This window comes from Myotis myotis, unplaced genomic scaffold, assembly GCF_014108235.1.
Source record: "Myotis myotis isolate mMyoMyo1 unplaced genomic scaffold, mMyoMyo1.p scaffold_m19_p_2, whole genome shotgun sequence".
Taxonomy (NCBI): Eukaryota; Metazoa; Chordata; class Mammalia; order Chiroptera; family Vespertilionidae; genus Myotis; species Myotis myotis.
In genome coordinates this window covers 170542221-170563561 of record NW_023416324.1, presented here as the reverse complement: position 1 = coordinate 170563561, position 21341 = coordinate 170542221, and the positions used below count along the sequence as shown (strand labels likewise).

General features: G+C 38.5%; 1 protein-coding gene across 9 annotated transcripts in view; it reads left to right on the top strand.

Moving 5' to 3' along the window:
* LOC118675946 (LIM domain containing preferred translocation partner in lipoma) overlaps positions 1 to 21341 on the top strand; it is a 665496-nt gene that overhangs the window by 320867 nt on the left and 323288 nt on the right. For all 9 annotated transcript variants that reach the window (XM_036348973.1, XM_036348974.1, XM_036348968.1 and 6 more), the window contains one exon: positions 12979 to 13101. In XM_036348973.1, the coding sequence (XP_036204866.1) occupies positions 12979 to 13101 (123 nt within the window). The remainder of the gene's footprint in view (positions 1 to 12978; positions 13102 to 21341) is intronic.

Below are 21341 nucleotides of genomic sequence, written 5' to 3'. Positions count from 1 at the left end.
GAACCAGACTGGCTGTTTTTATCTTTTTAAATATTGGGGTTTCATGTATGATTTTTTTTTTTTTTAACCAGAGAGTTCTGCTAGTTAAAAATGTCTATTTTACTGTCAGATCACTAATCTTATTGTGGTTAATCTTAAGGTTCTTATTGATGGATAGATAAATAATATATGTATTATTACATGCTATTTTGTAGCTGTTTTTATGCAAATTGACCTTTATTTTTATTGTATGAGGCTACCTTATCAATATAGGTGTGTTTTTTTTTGGGTTTTTTTTGGTTTTTTTTTTATAAAGATTAGAATTTAGTAGCAGTACTTCAATGAATAGGTAAGCAAACACAGTAAAAAGGGAAAATTTTTTTCTTCTTTTGTGGTTGTTTTTTGCTTTCCTATACGACTATAACAATGAACAACAGGGCCGCTTGTGTGTACTCAAGCACCATGTTAACTATGACCTGACCTTACTTACCACGGAGTTGGCTTAAACTCTGACTCTTTGTAACTCTAGTGAGTTTGGGTCTGATTGCAGGCCAAGTTGTGAAATACAATTATAGTCTCATACAATATGAAGATTTAAAATATAAAAGGAGACTTGGCAGCTTCATCTACCTCATTTTATAGAAGTAACAGCTGAGGTTCAGAAAGGACATGCACTTCCTGATGGTGTCCCATACACCAGGCTTTGTGCTGACGAATGAGAGGGTCCTGTGCTAGAATAAGAGGACTGGAACAGAGGCGCCTTGAGCAGCTCCATATGAAGGAGTTTATCATAAGGATCCACGTGGATGTGACCTGGCAGCAGAAGGTTCAGGGACGAGGCCATCTCTCTTTCCTTCTCATTCCCTTTTTCGTCCACCCTTCTTCTCCTCCTTCTCTGGTCCCCGAATTCTCTATTGTTTGTATGTCCGTTATTCTTCTCTTTCCAATAATTGGCTACTTATCTCTTTATATGTTTTGGTTATTAATAATTGACCTTGAACATGATCCTTTTGGTTTATCCTGATTGTAGTTCACCCTCATGACAGTTCTGTTACATATTTCTTAGTTCAGTTTCAGGAGAGGAGGTTTATTTGCCCTAGTGTATCTTTTTTATTTTTCTTTTTTTTTCTTTATTGGTTAAGGTGTTACATATGTGTCCTTATTGCCCCATTGCTCCCCGCCCTCCCACACTCATGCCCTCACCCCCCTGGTGTCTGTGCCCATTGGTTAGGCTTATTTGCATACATACAAGTCCTTTGGTTGATCTCTCCCACTTACCCCCACCCTCCCCTACCTTCCCTCTGAGGTTTGACGATCTGATCGATACTTCTCTGTCTCTGGATCTGTTTTTGTTCATCAGTTTATGTCGGTCATTATATTCCATAAATGAGTGATATCATGTGATATTTATCTTTCTCTGACTGGCTTATTTCACTTAGCATAATGCTCTCCAGTTCCATCCATGCTGTTGCAAACGGTAAGAATCCCTTCTTTTTTACCACAGCATAGTATTCCATTGTGTAGATGCACCACAGTTTTTTATTTTTATTTTAATTTTCTTGTCAACACAAAACCCATTTTATTTTATTTTTAATATATTTTTTATTGATTAAGATATTACATATATGTCCTTATCCACACGTTACCCCCTACCTCCCCCGCCCATGCCCTCACCCCCCCATTGTCCGTGTCCATTGGATAGGCCTATATGCTTGCATATAAGTCCTTTGGTTGATCTTTCCCCCTTACCCCCACCCTCCCCTACCTTCCCTCCAAGGCCCGACAGTCCAATCAATGCCTCTCCGTCTCTGGATCAGTCCTTATTCATCAGTTTATGTTGTTCATTATATTCCACAAATGAGTGAGATCATGTGGTATTTATCCGCTCTCCAGTTCCATCCATGCTGTGGCAAATGGTAAGAGTTCCTTTTTCTTCTTCCTCTTCTTAAAGAATACCTTTCAGCATTTCATATAATGCTGGTTTGGTGGTGATGAACTCCTTTAGCTTTTTCTTATCTGTGAAGCTCTTTATCTGACCTTCTATTCTGAATGATAGCTTTGCTGGATAAAGTAATCTTGGTTGTAGGTTCTTGCTATTCATCACTTTGAATATTTCTTGCCACTCTCTTCTAGCCTGCATGGTTTCTGTTGAGAAATCAGCTGACAGTCATATGGGTACTCCCTTGTAGGTAACTGACTGTCTTTCTCTTGCTGCTTTTAAGATTCTCTCTTTGTCTTTTGCTCTTGGCATTTTAATTATGATGTGTCTTGGTGTGGTCCTCTTTGGGTTCCTTTTGTTTGGGGTTCTCTGCGCTTCCTGGACCTGTAAGTCTATTTCTTTCACCAGGTGGGGGAAGTTTTCTGTCATTATTTCTTCAAATAGGTTTTCAATATCTTGCTCTCTCTCATCTTCTGGCACCCCTATAATTCTGATGTTGGTACGCTTGAAGTTGTCCCAGAGGCTCCTTATACTATCTTCATATTTTTGGAATCTTTTTTCTTTTTTCTTTTTCGGTTGCGTATTTTTTTGTTTCTTCGTATTTCAAATCTTTGACTTGATTCTTGGGATCGTCTTGTCTGCTGTTGGATCTCTGTATATTATTCTTTATTTCAGTCAGTGTATGCTTAATTTCTAGTTGGTCTTTTTTTCATATCCTCCAGGGTCTCACTAAATTTATCGGCGGTTTCCATAAAATTATTGAAAAACTTTATAAACGTGGTTTTGAACTCTATATCCAGTCATTTGCTTTCCTCCATTTCTGTCATTTGTGACCTGTTTCTTTGTCTCTGCATTTTTTATGCTTCCGTGTTGGTAGAGTAGTTTTGTGTGCCAGGTGTCCTGTAGGGCCCAGTGGCTCAGCCTCCCCAGTTACCTGAGGTGGACACTCTTGGTGCACCCCCTTGTGGGCTTTGTGCACATTCTTGTTGTAGTTATGCCTTGATTGTTGTAGGATCACTGGGAGGAATTGACCTCCAGGCCAATTGGCAGTGAGAATCAGCTGTGTCTGCAGTGGGAGAACTTCTGTGCTGAAGACACCCTTCTGGAGCAAGACTTGCTTCAGTGGGGCTTTGGTACTCACTGAGTCTGCCCCCTGACTGTGTCCCTTATGGATCTGAGGAGTTGTAATTTGGATGGTCCCCCTCTGACAACTGGGTACACTGGCTCTTGGATCTAAGGAGGTGCTAATTTAGCCTCTGCCTGAGGTTACCCGGCAGGAGTTACGAAGAGAACTGCAGATTCCCCTTCCTTTTTTGGAGTTTGGAGGTGCCCTGATGAGGCCCAGCTGTGAAGCAATGCAAGCTGCTATGGGGCCTTGGGCCTTCTCTTGGAAGTTCTGGGTCTGTCTGGCCCAGCTGCAATTTGTTAGGTAATTTTCAGGTTGCAAAGGGCCGGGGCATTCATATGCAAAAGCCTCAGCCACAGCCTGGGTGGGGCGGGGTCTCAGGGAATCAAAGGGCAGAGTAAGCAGCTATGGGGGATCTTCAGCCCCGCCCTAAGGGGCCGTGGGTCTCAGTGTCCCGATAATTGCTGCAAGCACCTCTGAGGGAAAGCCACCCTCAAGTTCAGAGTTCTGCCTGCTGCCAGACAGTCCAGTTTCTCCCTGTATGAGTCCTGGGTCCCAAGAGACTTCCCGGAACCAGAGTTCAGAGCAGCCGGGAGCTTGTGACTCCCTCCCGATTCAAAAAGACAGCAGCGTCCTCAGGTGCCAGCCCCTTTCTGTGCGCGCGAGCCTCCGTACTTCTGCACTTTACTTCCGCAGCTCCTCTGGCTCTCAGTGTGCTTTTCTTTCCTTCTAGTTGTAGAATTTCCACTCAGCCAGCCTTCCTGTAGTTCTGGATGATGTCCATTTTGTATTTTCGTTGTATTTTTGAAGTTGTTGTGGGAGGCAGCAATTTCCCTGTGTTTACCTATGCCGCCATCTTAGTTTCTCCCCTAGTGTATCTTTTTGTTTCAGGGGAACATACCTCAGGTGTCTAGCCTTTCTCTGTGGGTCACAGTGTTTTGAAGTAGGAGCACATGGTGGTGTTTTTTGTTTTTGTTTTGTTTTTTGGGTTGTTTTTTCTTTTTTTGCTTTGTTTTGTTTCGTTTTGTTTTGCAACAAGGGCTGGGGGTAGGACCATTTCCTTTAAAGAGACGTGGGTTGGTCAAACTTGGGGACTATGTCTGAGGCTGAAAAGAATGAATGATAGGGAATGTGAAGGAAAAATACTGAGGCATGTGTTAAGCCCAGTGTTGAGGTTTTATCTTTATGTTCTTTTTTTTTCTTTAAGGATACTAGAACCATGAAAAACTCCCTTTGTCTCCTGTTGTTACCTTATTTTCTGTTTATTCATTGCTGTATTCCCAGTTGTCAAGCTATTATCCCACTTCAAAGTGTTAACACATTATCTCTATTTATAATGCTAGTGTTTGGTCCAAGGATGACTTTTTGAGGCACCTTTCTCCATTGCCCGTAACCTGTGGGGTAAACGAATCTTCTTAGACAACAGTGAGTCTGGAGTTTTAGCCCATTTTTTTTTGCATATTGAAAATGTGTAATTGTATTTCTGTCAGCTATTAGATTATAAGCTTCTTAGGGAAAAAATTGTTTTTTGTGCTTAAATCTCTGTATCCTCCACATGGTATTACAAAGAGTGTAAAGAACATGGTGTATTTGATATCACTGGGCAGATGTGAAAGCAGTATTATCCAGTAAACTGTAAATTCCTTGACGTTGGGGATCATGCTTACTTTAGGCTGCCTACTACTTAGCACAAACTATTTCATACAGCAGCATGTGAAAAAGCCGCTCACACGAACCAAGGAGAGAGTTTCTCTATGAACTTTGCTATCATAAAGAAAGAGAAAGAGTATTCATCTACCAAATCAGTTGGGTTATCAGTAATGCCTCCTTGGGGGAGAGTGCATGTGATAATATAGATTATTGGGTTTTGGAAATGTAAAGCCTTCAACTAGATGAGCGAGAAAGAGAGTGCACAAGTCAGCAGGAACTAAAACATTTTTTTCTCATCCAACATATTGAGTCTCATTCCATAAAGTTACATTTCTTCTAGGCTAAAAAGACCACACTGTCTATAATTCTCACTACCAAATTCTCACTGCCTATCTCAACTCGACATTGCCTGAACTAGTGTGATGAATGTGCTCATATTATTATTATATAGCATGGGGTTTTTATTAAATAGCCGTGCTACTGTTTCCATGTTTATTTTTATTCATACCTCTCGTATCCATTATGCATATTATTTATTGGTGTTTTCATAGCATCATTAACCATGTAACATAGGTTGTTTTTAAAATAAAAAAATCATAAATTCACTTCTGTTTACATATGCATCCATACATAGATGTGTGCACACCTTTACCCTTTTAAATGTGCAGTGTGTTAGAAATCTACTTCAAGCAGTGGTTCTCTCTGTGTAATCCTCAGACCAGCACTATCAGCATTACCTGGGAACTTGTTAGAAATATCAAATCTAGGCAGGGGTGGGGAATGTCTGGCCCATGGGCTATATAAGGCCCTCTAAATTATTTAGTCTGGCCCTGCCAAGGCAACTGCAGGTGGGATTTGAAATTCAATAAATCTCAGAGCTTTATTCATGCAATATAAGTTTATATTAAGTGAATTATATTAAGCAAATGATGTTATAAATATCCAAATGACCCTTGGCAGAAATAAGGTTCCCACCCCCTGGTTATGGAATCAGAAACACCTGGTAGGGTCCAGTAATCTGTGTCTTAACATCTTGTCCAGATGTTTACATTTAGGCTAAAGTTTAACAACCACTGATTAGAATTATGTTCTTCACAGTTAATTTTTTAGCACCATTACTCGTGTGAAGAAGCACAAGAAATCCATGAACTGAAGCCCGAGCTTCAGAATTTTACTTCGAATCAAAATATTTTTAAAGGTTATATACTCAGTGGACTTACTATATCAGCCAAAGCATTTCTTTTGAGACTGTGGTCATGGCAATAATTGAGTAGCTAACATTTATTGAGTACTTATTATGTGGACAGTACTTGATATGTATGCATTTGTGTAATAATTCAACAACTGTGTGCAGACCTGAGACTCAGAGAGCTTAGGTAAATGGCATAAGGTCACAAAACAAGTGATTGTCATATCCAGGTTTTAAACACTTCTAAGTCTGACTCCACTACTCTTATTGTGTTAAGTGTGCTTTAGGTGGACACCTTAATAAAAATTATCACAAACAAAAAAAAAATTGTTGATTATTTCCCTAGCTTCTTCAAGAATAGAAAGACAATAGATAAATGACAAATAGATGCATACTTAGTTTTTTGCTTATAGATAATGTAGTTTTGTTTTTTTTTTTGGTATCCTTTTTGTTATCACCAGCTTTGTTTGTTTGTTTCTTTAAAACTAATATTAGGTAAAATAGAATAATGAACTTTCTTGACCATAAAAGAAAATAAAAATGAAACAAAATTCATGTTGTGTTAATGAATGCTTAAATAATAACTTTGAAAAAAAATAAAAATTATATGTAAAAAAATGCACTCTTTTGGGTAGTAACTTTCTAGGCTTCTCTAAGATGAGATAGTTTTATACTCCTAAGCAATCAGGGGAAGTTTCTTTCCTATAAGAAATCACAAAAGGAAGCCAGAGACTGGGTAGAAGCCTATAGTCCCTTGGTGTCACACATGGGATCTGGAGGAAATTTTTGAACTTTGTGAAACACAGTTTAAAAATCCTTCTTACATCATGTTTTCACTCTGATTAGTTGGTTTTTTTCTCAGGTATGGTTTGAGTGGTCACGTACAAATTTTGGCTCTTCAAATCCCCTCCTGTGCTGTGTTATTGTGATTAATTGACCTCATCAAAGTTTTTGATGATGAGGTCAAGGTCATACATATTTTGAATGTGACTCGGGGTATTGGCTTTCATTCTTGGATATGAATTTCATAGGGCAGAGATTAGTTCTTAATTAATTAGATCATTCCCCTTGACGGTTTTTCTTAATAGCCTGAACAAGAACTCACTTTCTAACAAGGTTGATTTGATCATTAGGTTCTTAATGTGTTGTTTTTATAGCAGAAGACTTTGCAGTTAGTTCTATTTCCTGTCCTCAAAATGGAAATGAATTATTAACAACAACAACAACAACAACAAAATACTACAAAATGTTATACTAAGCAGGATCCATGTATTTCCATTCATTAATAGTGGGTACTCTCACAATTTTTCAACCACCAACGCAATATTCAATTCAGGCAAGGATTATCTATGGATGCAAAAACGATTGGGTGAAAGGTTCTTGATACGAAGAATATTGGTAGAGTCTCACAGACAATTTGTTGAGGTAAAAGGGAGGAGGGCACATTCACAATGGTGAAATGCAGTGGATTCTTCATTAATCAAGTCATCACAGTTGACATCACCTAACTGGGCCAAACTGTTATCATGGACTTCATGATAGAGTAAAGTGGCAAGGACAGCATCATGCATTGTGATATCCCTGCTATACTTGTTCAATCTGAATCTTATCATCAGGGAAAGCCAGATTATTGAACTTTTTATAAGACACTGGCCTAAATAAATATTTTTTAGGTCAGTTTCATGAAAGACTAACGTTCAAAGAGAACAAAAATACATGTCATCTCAATGTATGATCTTTTATTGGCTTCTGGATAGGAATTAATAACAATAGATAAAAGGACATTACTTAGACTGCTGGTGAAATGTGAGCATGTGTGCATATGAGATAATGCTGTACCATGTTAAATTTCTTGGATTTGTGAATGATAACAAAGCATTAGGTGTTCTTAGGTGATGCAAGCTGAAGTATATGGAAGGGAAGTTTCTGTAACTTCTTTCAAATGTTTTCAGTGCTTTAACAAACAGAATATACCTTTAAATATATTGATAAAGGGTAGATTTTGCTATTATAAACACCTAGCCCCCTTCCCCTTTTTGCCACATTTCTGTCCCTTTGCATCTGAGTCAGGTTAGTAAAGATCTCTTGCTGTTTGACCTAAATCACCTTACTTTAGTTTCTTTTATTGAAGGGTAGTTATTTCTAACTTTTTAACCTTACCATACATAGTAAATGAATCTTTTATATATAAGCTGTAGAATTTGCCCATAGCCTTACAAATGGTTAATGAATAAACTCCTCTGAGTGGTCATACCTACCTTCTGATTGTTATTTAAGAAAGAATTTAAGAGAGAGAATGGTAGGGATGGAGAGGAGAGAGAGAGAGAGAGAGAGAGAGAGAGAGAGAGAGAGAGAGAGAGAGAGAGAGAGAGAAAGAATGTTGGCCATTGATGAATCTGGGTACAGGGTTTGTGGGTAGAGTTTATTTTACTACTTGCACAACTTTTCTGTGAGTTAAATTTCTTTTTAAACAAGATATTTGGATATAAAACATGGATAAATAACTGGTTCTTGACTGTCACATGTAATTAGTGGGTTAGCAATATGTGGGCTAAAACATGACCCATCTAAAGTCAGACTCTTGGAAATAGCCTCACAGACTATACATTTTGGTTCTGCACTCTTGTTTAAACTCTGTTCCTATGAATTTACAAACGGGGATGCCATCACCCAATAATTCTACTAGTGGCACTTATAGTGCTTATAAATTTCCAAGTTATAAGAAGCCCCAATTGTGGTTTGGTGAGCTTTAATCATATACATATTTATTGAATGAATGAATGAAAATAATTATATTCTAAAAAAATATCTTATGAATGCCTTATTCATGTGGGTTTCTAGCTGTGAGTAAAAGGACACTTTTTGTGCCTCACCATTTATCCTCTGGTCTCACCTTCATGCACCAGCCATTGCTACAGCAACCACCTCTGTGTAGGTATGACCTGGTGGTACCTTGCCTCAGCTACAATACCTTTCTTTCTCTTTCTGCCCTGGGGTGTCTCTGCCACCACTCCACTTCTTGGGACAAGTATGAGGGAACTTACAATCCCATAGGCAGCACATGTCCATGGAGAACTGGAGCCCGGGGATAATCTATTCTTTCACCCCTTAGTGGGAAGATCTGAAGCACATTTCACAGGACTCTTCAGAGGGCTTTGAGGAAAATAGAGACCTACTTACCTATGTGGATGACCAGTTCAATACAGCACATTTGAATTGGCTTTCACTCTTCCCCTGCTTAATTTTTCCAGTCCTTCAGTCATGCTTCCTGGGACTGACATGCATGTCTTTTCATCAGGCTTTGAATTTTGGTAGAATCTGGACCAAGACAGTGGCATCTCTCTAGTTATGGTTGGAAAATGAGAATTGTTGTTGTTACAATAACCACTCTATAAGAGTTTATGTGGTGTCTAGAAAAAGCATTAGGCGAAGAGTCAGCAGAACCTTTCTTCTTGTTATTTGGCCTCCAGCAGGTCATTTAGCCTTTAGGTAAATGGTAAGCTATAGGGATGAGGAGTTAAGGAAAAGATACATTACTATGTGTGTGTAGGATTCTGTTAGCTGGTTATAAGACTGTGGCCTCTGGTATCTAGTATAAAGTATTGGGAGTAGCTATGTTATAGTCCCTGAATCTAGAGGTGCTGTGAGATTAGATGAGCATTCCAGAGAAGGGCTGTTTGTGGGACTTGGGAGGACATCTGTTATTTGAACTGAGACCTAAAATAGAGACTGAATATTGATAAGAAGGCCTCTTCTTATCCATAATGGGAATCGAAATAAATGTAGGAGCAAAGCACTTCTCAGAAGGTCAGGTAAGGCAACAAGAGGTTATTGGTACAAAATCTCACAGCATTAGGCTGGACTTATTAAATTGCATTAACCTAATGTGAGCAACTAAAAATGGGGAGTAGTTTCAACTCAGAGGAATGGTAGAATAAAGAGGCTGAATACCAATTGTGTGCATAGGCTAGTTGCACACTATAATTACTTGTTCCATTGTATTGATCAGGGTAATTCTGTGATTTTGAGTCTCTGTGGTTAGATATCCCAGTGACTTGGGACATGGGTAGTTGATGTACTTTCTGCTACAGCACAGATGTTGTAGACCTTATTAAAGGCTGTTTCTTTACTGATTCCCCCAGGGAACATTTAATGAATGATGCATCCCTTAAGGAGAAGAATAATTAACAATAGCATTATTATTCATATTAATTTACAGTTACTGGTTGCTGTAATTAATGCTAGTTATGAAAATTATAATTATAGCACTTATTAATTTACAAAGTATTTTCTCATCCAATTTTTATCTGAATATTTTAATATCCCTCTGTCTTAGGTATGTCAGGTGATACTCTCCTTGTTTTATGGATGAGGAAACTAGGGCTCAGGAAAGAATTTAACCAAGCTGCAATCCACTGCCCTTACCAATGTATTGTGCTATCTATGAGTATATGGAAATACACTTATCATTTTTTTACTTATCGTAACGGTTTTTGTTTACATGTAAGAGAACAGCTTCACACATTTCTCAGTTGTCTTCCTTAACAATAATATCCTACCTTTTCTTTTTGTACCAGGACCCAGTGTCAGAATATTCACAAGAATGTGTAAAAGATTTTCTTCTTAATAATACCACAGTATTTCATAGTTATTAATACTCAGTGGGATAACGATGAAATTGCTTCTGATAGAGGGATTAGCACTTTCAAAACAACCCTCTGGCTTTATAGTGTTAGGTCAAACCCAGAATCTAGGCTCCGAGAAAACATCGTCAACCTGGTATTTCACTTATTTATTTACCTTTTCTTGTTCTTTTTTTTTTTCATTTTTGACTGTGGAAGAGAGCTGAGGAAAATCTCCAATTTTTCTCAAAGGCAACCTTCATATCTGAGCCATATAGTGTGAAATGCACAGACATACACACAGATATGCACACACATGCACATTTAGCCATTTGGTTATTTTTTTTATAATATAATATAATATAATATAATATAATATAATATAATATAATAATATAATATAATATAATATAATATATACTCTCTATACTAGAGCATCCACTGCTTTCATTGTACCTTTAGCTGTTTTTACCCCCCAAAAAATATTGATATGGAAAGGATTACTGACTGGACCACTATGCCAGCATCTGTCATTACCTATTTATTTATTTACTTAAACATCTTTATTGAACATTTCCGTGGATTAGGCCCTCAGCAAGATTCTGAGGAATCATGAAGGAGCAGAACAAGTGAAGTCCTTTCTGCCATGAAGCTTACATTCTCCTAGGGCCGTGGTCGACAAACTGCGGCTCACGAGCCACATGCGGTTCTTTGGCTCCTTGAGTGTGGCTCTTCCACAAAATACCACAAAATACCACATGCAGGTGCGCATGTACAGTGCGATTGAAACTTCGTGGCCCATGCACAGAAGCCAGTATTTTGTGGAAGAGCCACACTCAAGGGGCCAAAGAGCCGCATGTAGTTTGCGAGCCGCAGTTTGCCGACCACTGTCCTGGGGGAAACTGATGATAGACAATTGTACATAAAAGGTAATGTTAGATCATGGTAGATACTATGAGAAAAATAAAACAGGTGAGGGGTAAGAGTGCCATAGAGAAGTCAAGCAGATACATCCAGAAGGAGTAAGTGTAGAGAAACTTGCTTTCAATAATGTGATAAAACATAGCCATAGTTGAAGAGGGCTCGGAGAGAGAGATGCCAGCTGCCCCTGGGGCAGGCAGCAGTCATCAGGTTTGGTTCCAAGGGGTCTGGGCCACAGCTTCATAGACTTTGGTGTTGTCAGTATGCCTGGGTTAGATCAAGTCCACAGGGATTAACTCATGCTGCCTAAATTCACAACAGACTAATGTATCAGATCCCCTAAGGGCTGTCTAATGCAGATACTTAAATAAGTTTTAGCACTCAAGGAGGATGGTTTGGTGAGCAAGCTACCAGAAGGAAAGAAACTAGTTGTGTTCATAGACAATTCTATTATGCTATCATTGCCCAATGCAGCATATTTACTATAAAGGTCAACTTACTTGGAGGACTGTAAGGTTTAATGCTAGCTTATGAGGGTATCCTATATCTTGTTGTTGCTGAGGATATTCTGGTTTCTTGGCTAATGCTTTTTCTATGCCTTTTCAGACACTATCCTGATATTTAACTGCCTTAGACAAGTTTGATAGAGTTGATTAGTTTACAATAACTTCCTAATTTATTTCTATTGGGTCTTGCTGCTGATGCATTTTGTTTTTTTGATGGAGCCTTAAGGATGCTCCCAGAAAATCCATGATCATAATTACCTTGTGAAAGAGCCACCTCACTTCATATTTTCAAATTCTAAAGCCAGCTCACTTTCTATATTTTTTCCTTAAGCTCTAAGCAAACTACCTGCCAGAACCTTCCCACAATGCCTGGGGCTGCCCTTGTGGCAGTTTTATTGTCTTCTACTCACCTCTTATTGATTCTGAGTGCAGGTAGAAGTTGGAACTTCTGTTAACACAGGACATTGACATATGAAATCCATAAAGCTCCTACTTCAGATCAGTGGCCACTGCCACATGCATCCTCTGCAGCCCCTTGGCCAGAACCCTGAACAGTCTCATGCTAGTTCATTTTTTAGACTCATTGATTGGGGCTTGCCATCTCTGTCTGTCACACAGACATGGATCCCCTGCTGATTCCTCTTCCTGGACTGTAAGTCTCCCACCCTTGCCCTTCTTGTTCCAACTAAAATGTCATCATTCTAAGCAGTGGTTTCTGAACACAAAGAACTTGCATTATCTTCCTAGTTGGATACGCTTCTTGAGTACAGGATGGAGACATTTACTTATTTTTACTTTTATACTCATCAAAAAATAAGTGTGCGACCTTAGAAAAATAACCTTACACCTCTCAGTGTTCTTATTTGTCAAAAAGGGATCATTCTACTTCAGGCCACCACTGAAATGTTATAAGGGTTGGGGGCACAGGAGTAGATTCAGAACATTTTGGACAAAGCTACACTATAACTTGGAAAATTTGAATTCAGTCAGATATCAATGGAAACTGGAAATTTCCTTTTTGAACATGTCTGTGTTGCTTCTGGCAGGGAAATCCGGGAGGCAAGACCATTGAGGAGAGACGCTCCAGCCTGGATGCTGAGATTGACTCACTGACTAGCATCTTGGCTGACCTTGAGTGCAGCTCCCCCTACAAACCTCGGCCCCCACAGGTAAGAGCTGTCCGGGAATGTCTCCATATGACCAGTTACAAATGGTCTATGACTCTATGATGATCTGAAAATACAAGCTGCTGTTCATAGCCCTTCCTTTTTTTTTTTTTTTTAATCTTCTCACAGTCAATGGTCTAAGACTAAGTCGTCTTTTTATTTAATATCAACATATGTTTTCTAACAGGCATAATCCTTAAAATTTAATTTAATTAGTATTGTCTTTAAAATACAGCAAAATTATACAAAAAACTTCTGAAAATTAAAATTCTTCTTACTCTATTGTCCTTTTCATTTTCTGGCTTTGATATGTTGATATTTTGTACACACTGTTATAGTCTTAACAAATAGAATTTAGCACAATTATGTTAAAGTTAAAGTGAGGGCTACGTCTTCTATAAGGAAATTCCTTATGTTGTACGTGTAAGGTAGCTTCCATTTTTTGGTTGTTGTATGTAATGCTATGAAGGACACGTTCATGAGTATTTTCTTTAGAGTTACTTCCCTGTCTTAGATTCCTAATATTAGGATTTCTACATTAAGGAATCTGACCACTTTCTTTATTTATCTTTCCAAAAGTTGTGAATAGCTTGTGTTGGCAGTTAGAATATACCAGTTTCTCCTCACGTTCACCAGAATTTGGTGATAGCCATTAATCTCTATTTTTAGTGCTCCTTGTTATCAGTTTATTTATTTATTTGTTTGTTTGGGATTTTTGTTGTTGTTTTTTGTTAGCTTGGCTCTTTTTCTGCATAGTACTTTGCTATCTGCATTCAGAAACTGAACTTCCATTGCTAGTGATCATTCCTGTAAATCTCGGGTCTTGAGATGGTAGTGGGAAATCTATGTCAGGGCTTCGTTGTCCTCAGAAGACAGCCAATGGAACTCTAGACACACACACTGGACTGGCACAATTGTCATTGCATGTTTGACTTGTGAGATGCTTGCTTGACTAAGTGACAGTGCATATGGCATGCTGAGTTTACTTCAGTTCTTGAACAGCAGCTCCTATGTTCACAATGGTTCCTTTCATGAATTAAAATCTAGCCCTGCTTCTCAGCTGTCAGGGCTGCACATAAGGTGGCAGTGCTTTCTTCTTTAGATATATTCCCATTACCTTTCCTAGACATATAATGGGACTGTCAGCAAAACACACTAGAGTAGAACTTAGCTTTTCCTTTGCTATCATTACTCTTGGCCCCACCAGATCTGTTGGTAGTGGACATACACTTAATTTCTATAAACATCTTGAGATGCAGGTCTGTAGCATATACTGTGGTCTTTCAGGAAAACTGTTAGGAGAAGAAAAGTGGATTGTGGAATGAGAAATAAATAGGACCCCATTATCATTGCCCAGGGGCCCATAATAATAAACTATGGTGGATATTGTAGCAACATAAAGAAGAGAGTGATACATACTTTTGAAGGTGGCAGAATCTGAGAAGATTTATGAGAAGGCTTATGTGTTCAGATTGATGGGTGGGTAGACTAGTAATAATGGAGACAATAATGGAGAACAGCCTCAGCCATTGAGGAGAAAGGTCCAGGTTTCTAGGTGGTTAAGTACAAGGCCACTAAATGCTTAAAGTATCTACAGGATTGTGAAGTTTTCTACTGATAGCCTGGGGACAAGTTTGAATGCCAGATTAAGATTTTGCCTTGTCCATTGATCATCGACACTTGCTCGTGCGTCGATGAAGAACGCAGCTAGCTGCGAGAATTAATGTGAATTGCAAGATTTTGCCTTGTCTTTTTATACTTAATTAGAGGCCTGGTGCATGGATTCGTACAATGGTGGATTCCCTCAGCCTGGCCTGCGCCCTCTCGCAAACTGGGACCCCTGGGGGGGGGGGCGGAGTCAGACTGCTGGTTTCAGGCCGCTCCCACTCATTCCAGCCCCCCTGCGCCTGCTGCCTCTGCTGCTGCCACCACTGCTCAGTAGCACTGCCACAGAGACAGCAGAGGCTTGTGCGACAGCAGCTGCTCTCGCCAGCCATGAGCCCAGCGCGTGGTGCCCCTTGGTCATCTGAGCAATGCTCCTGCTGTGGGAGCTCACTGATCACCAAGGGGCAGCTCCTGCGTTGAGCATCTGTCCTCTGGTGGTCAGTGCGCATCATAGCAACTGGTTGAGTGGTCAACTGGTCATAATGATTGCTTAGGCTTTTATATAGATGGGGAATAGTGGAAGGTTCTCAATCAGGAAAAAGCCAGATTTCATTTCTATAACGGAACATAGAAAACAAGCTGTGTTCTGGAAAGATGCAGGAAGATGGGCCAGATCTGAGACATTCTCCAGCAAGCCTTTGATGGACCAGTGTTTGATGTTAAGCATTTTTCCTATTCCACATGCCTCAAGCTCAATTTCTCAGAACAGCAAGACCACTGAGTTTTCCACTGTAGTCACCTGTCCATTATCCCCTCCTTTTTAAAAATAGGGTTTTTGCTCAATTCCACCCTCCCCCCCCCCCAAATTCTTAATATATACTGTGGAGCTTCTACTTAATATAGCCTTCATTCCTTAAGGCTGTGTTAACATATACCTCCCATAAACCACTGCATTTTAATGGGTTATTTACAAGCTCCATTTTTGTTTGCGCAATCTTACTGTGCACACAGACTAATAATCACTGATATTTGGACAGTGCTTCACTGATTGTAAAGCATATATTCTCACTTGAGTAAGACTGAAACTCTGATATTAATGATATGCAGATCTGGAGTGGAGGAACCTAAGACTTAGAAGATAAGTGACCTGTCTTAGGACATAGGACTATAATGTGAGCACAGCTAGACTCTGAATTTACTCCTGTGTTTGGTTTTAAGTTCTAAAACCAGATTGGGGATGTCAGTATTTTAAAAACATTTTTATCAATGACAAAAATCTATGAAATAATCATATGAGTAACAATGTCCTTAGAGGCTTTCTTATAAAAAGAAAAACATTCAGAAGGTTTAGAAAAATTAATAATGATAATTCTTAAGTAGAATAAGTGGATAATTGAGGTAAAAATCTACTTTCGATGAGTCTATTTCATTCAGAAATTAAAGAGTGATCCCGTCTAACATTTTTATCATTCTACTTTAGGAAAGCAAGATTTAATTGGGAGTTACAACTCATTCTTCTGTGTTATCTTAACTCTGGTGGAACTGAATTAGATATGTTAGTATTTATTAGTTAACATAATTATATGCTGTGAGAGTGATAATCACACACCTAAAATATTAAAAATAGGTGCTAAAAGAAGATGATGTCTGTTGTCTTGTAATTAAAAGGTACTTGAAAAGTCCTAGAACTGTAGAATGTTAATGCCCAACTTTGATGTTTTTATTTTTGATCCAAAGCATATTATAAAACTCATTGAATCACCTGGCTACTTAAAGTAGGCTAGTAGGTCTATGATTTCTCATTATTTAAGCATGCGTTGTGTGTGTTCCTGAACCCACTTCTGAACTTCCTTATTAAGGCCACTTTGACTGCTCGATCTATGGAAAATCCTACTCTATCTAGAATGTACCAGTAGAGGTTCAAAAGAGCTCTATTCACATGACAATTTTGAGAAATGTCTGAGTACTTGAAGATAGATTTTATGGAAACTTTGGAAAAAGGAGCATTTTCTACTCTGAGATTTCCCAGCTTTAGTTCTGTTCACTTATTTATTCATAGTTTTACTTGGGAAATGTGGCTTAATTTCACATTTTCAGTCATTCACCTAACATTTATTGAGATCCCTTTATGGGGGATCCATGTCCTTGGTCTAGAGTAATTCATACTCTTAACAGAGGAAACAAGCACATAATCAATTCAAAAGCCACTACAGAAGGGCTTCAGTGTGCTACTTTAAGCTGTTATGTGACTCACCAGATGTTGAAATTGTTGTAAAATAAAAATAATAGGAATATTAGCGTTATACTGTGTACTGTTCTAGGGAAGTGTCCAGGAAGACTGCAGAGAGCCTTTGAGTTTATGAGTACAAAAGCCTATGTCATGGAAAAGGCTTGGGATTCAAGGTGCGAGACTAACAGTAATGAGAAAATCAAGGAATGTTGAAAGTGAATGTCTTGTTTGAAGGACATGTTAGTTCAAATGCTGTATCGGGTATGTGCAAAGGGAATAGGCAGATAAAATCACATGCACTTAGTACCTATGTAGCACTCTTGATGCCCAAGAACTCCCATACAAGAGGCGGGATTTAGCGGTGATAGTATTTCTGGCTACAGTGGGTTTGGGGGAAACAACTGTAGCAAATTTTAAAGGAAATATAAAAATATACACCTGCATCATTACACAGAGCTATGTAATTAAAATAGCTTAGTGTTTGAAACTAAAAGAGCTACCCATTTTAAAATGTGTACTTTTAGAAGAACTTTTATGCTTCTAAAAGAACTTTTAGAAGTACTTTTAGAAGAACAGATGTGAGAAGTTTGGAGGTGGTTGTGGGATGAGTTGTAGACTGAATATGATCATAGAGTGTGAAAGCTTAGATAGGCCTTTGAGGTCATGCAGCCAAATGTTTAGGGAAGAAAAGTTTTTGCTCAAAGAAAGAACGCACTACTCAATGAGGAACAAGAGTACTGCTTATTTCCCTTTTTTTCCTGAAACAAGACATACTGCTTCTCTGTGGATGATAGCAGCAACCAAGGCATAGAAGGGGTCTTTTTAGCATTTCAATTAGTTTATTCCAAAATGTTTCTCTTTTGTGGTACATTCTCTAAATTATGTCTTAGAATCATAATGAAAGAGTATAATAAATTTAAAAAACATAGATAATTCAAATCATAATTCAAAAGTATAAAGAAAATTTATGACAGTATGGTGTCTTTGAGTCACTGTATATCTAGACCCCATCCAGTGGCATCATCTGTTATTAGAAGTTCAGCTTAGATATTCTGGAAGAGTTACACAGGGATCAGATTGAAATTCTTTTGATTTCTTAGAAGACAGTAGATAAATCCATGCATTTATTTTTGTTTTTTCTTTTCTTGGCAGAGCCAGGGCTAGAGTTCTGGTCTTCTGATACTAGTACAGAGCTTCCTTTTCTTCCCTACAGTGAGTTTGGTAGGGTCAGAGCTGGTGCCCATGGACAAACTTTCAGATATTTTATACCACTATTTTGGTGTTTCTGGAAATTTAGTAATATTTTAATCAAGCTGCTTTTGAACTGGTCACATGCAATTTCACTGTCCTCATTAGACTAGTATGAAAACATTTAGAGAGACTCAGGGATAAGGATCAGGTTGGGCATAGTCCAATAGCCTAGATTCCAAGTCTGCCAGTAAGAAGAGTGCTGTCTTCTCACTTCTGTGGGATTACCTCTCTATAAAGAGCTCCATTGGTGTGAACTACATGCCACACCAATCTGAGCTCCCTTTCCTTTATTTCTAAAATGGGCATGGTCACTACAATCATTCCCCTTGGCAGAAATACTATATTGTTTTAGAGTTACAAGAAATAAGATGCTGGCTCTAAGCAATAGTTCACTCAATCCTTCCCATTTTGTTTTGGGATTATTAGGTTGAGTCTGGAGCTTGCTTTAAAGCTTCAGGTCTTTGAAGGCCTGGGGGCTTATCTTTTCTGAATGCTGGTTACTTCCTAAATGCAATATTTTTCTTTCTCATTTAAAGCGTTTAAAAAGCATTGTCACTTTTCAGTCTGTTTGGAAACTGGGTACATAAATGGTCACATGTACATGTCTTTAGCTGCAATCCCAGGGCTCCCACACTGAGTTTCTTTCACAGAGCAATAACCTATGAAGCAACCAGAGACATTATTTCAGTTGTGTACGCATTGTATGGAAGGCTTTTTATTAGGAATTCACATGGCCTGAGGGCTTGCAGGCAGCATAATCAGGGTGGAGTCCTGTGGTGCCATGGATCTTCTATTCTCTTGTGCTCCCTGTTCTAGCTTGTAAAAGTCATGAGCAACTACATGGGAGATTAATTAATAATTTTTTTAATATTTCATATTATTCAGTGCAACCCAAACAAGAAGCAACTGGGAGGTAAAAGCCCCTACATGTGGGTACTGTGATGAGATGCATGTGACTCTCCCTGCAGATTTGAATCTTGCTGGCTTTATTTGGGTTTTTGCTAAATGAGATAGGAACTGGGTCTTAGGTTGTTGAAAAGATAATAGTGTCATCTTCTTCTTCCTGTATCTTCCTGGGAAAAATATAGCACCATATTGTGATTTGCTGGGGAAAAATGGATTTGCCAATGTGTCTATGTATTCTGCTTACTAATAGCTTTCTTCCAGAGCCATGGTAAAAGCTGAAACATTGTAGAAACCTCACATCTAAGATACCAACTGAGTACAGTAAAATAAAATTTGCAAAGGTAACACTGTCAAAGAAAAAAAGATCTAATTCTTTCAGTGCTCCAGTTTAGAAGATATGGGTGATTCTGAATTAGTCTGGACCTGCCAAAAAACTTCAGCAGTTAAATAACAATAAGATGGGGGTGGAGGAGTGGTTAGCTGACTCACAGTTGCATGCCATGAGTTTGATGAAGGGCAATTAATTTTTAGATTCTATATAATTGCATTGCAATAACATTTATACCCGTCCATTTTTAGAAGATGATGTTTGTCATATGTGGTGTCATAAATTTAAACCTTTGTTTTGAATGTAACATTTTAAGAGTGGAAATTTAAGCTGAAAATCTACCTTAGATTGGACATTTACAAAAGTTTGGTACAAAAATGTCCATGTTACATGCCCCAGTCTAAGAGTGTGCTCTGTGTTTGTGGTGTAGGTGAGATCCTAGCAGTAACATGGAAGGAAGCTGAGCAGGCAGCTGCTGCTGACTATCACAAAGAAGCCAGCTGTGCTAAAGCTTGGAGAGGGGTGGGGGAGTCTTCTGTGGTACTCTGGCCATGGTCCATGTGGTAGTCTTTAGCTGTGATATATTTGCAAGACCTTGGCTCAGAGATGACTATTACCTTGCACTGAATCATTTGATTCAGGCATTGGTTTAAAAAGAAATGCACAAAGCTGCCTGTTGAGTTTCTCCATTTTACAGCAGCATCTTAATAGAAATAATTAGCTCTATGTCCATGCAGAAGCACACATCACATTTGCAAAATTAGAGAGCTTTCTTGTCAGGACTGGTTTCCCTATTTCTTTCTTCCTCTCCCACTGTTGAAATATCTATTTTGGTAGCAGCCTTGGCCTGAAACCCGATGGTCCCCCCTTTTTTAATTTAAGTAGCAAATAAACTATAAAATACAAATCTTGCTATTCATTTTATTTTATTTATTTATATTTTTTGCATAAGATGAGTAGACTTTACCATGGCAAATACATAGGAGTATTATGTTTTAAAGGAAAAAGGCCATATCTCAGATAAGATATTCACTGTTTTATCCATTTCGACACCAATTTCTTTGATATGCTTTATAGCCAAATTAAATAGCCAAATTAAAATATAATGATGATAACAAAGGTCTCTCTAGGCAGAAGGTTGGAGGTGGTTAATAACCAGTCCTACATATCACCATTTGTCACGGTGAGTAACTAGTCTGTCCTCCGCACCAAATATCACATTGACATATGACTGCTATAGTTCTTTTCACAGTGTCAGAATGACCAGGAAAGCCATATACACTCCTTTCAGTGAATATATTAATTATAAATATGAATCCTTTATGCATTATGTTTCATAATCTGAGCCCACATATTCCTTATAAAACTGTAAACTGGACTTTTGTTGAAATGAAAGTTACAAATTGGTCACATCCTGCTGTGGAGTCATCAGGTGCTGTTTTTTGTTGTAGGTGCAGACAGGACCCCATGTACCAGTAAATGTTAGAATTTGTTTACCTTTGGTCCCTGGGCTCTAACTCCAAGGTGCACCTATGCTATCCTATTGGGGTTCAAGACTGAAGGGAATTGGATAGTGTTTTGTTGTTCTGACTCAAAAATGAATCAAATGTACAGTAAAAATTCTAATAATTTTACCTCACAGACTATACCTTCTAGAGACATTATAAAAGTACGTAATGCTTTAAGCTTCAACAGCAAAGAAGGAATTGTGATAAACACAAGACTCAAGTTCTGAAGGCAAGTTTATCTTTCCTGACATACAAGAGACATGCAAATTTATATTTGCTGAATAAACAGGTAAATGTTGTCATGCAAATCCAGTAATTATGTAAGTATCCACACCTTAGAATCTGCTAGGGAATCCAGTCTGGATAGGCACTGAGTTAATGAATGACAAAGGATACCTGCTTTCTGATTTTTCAT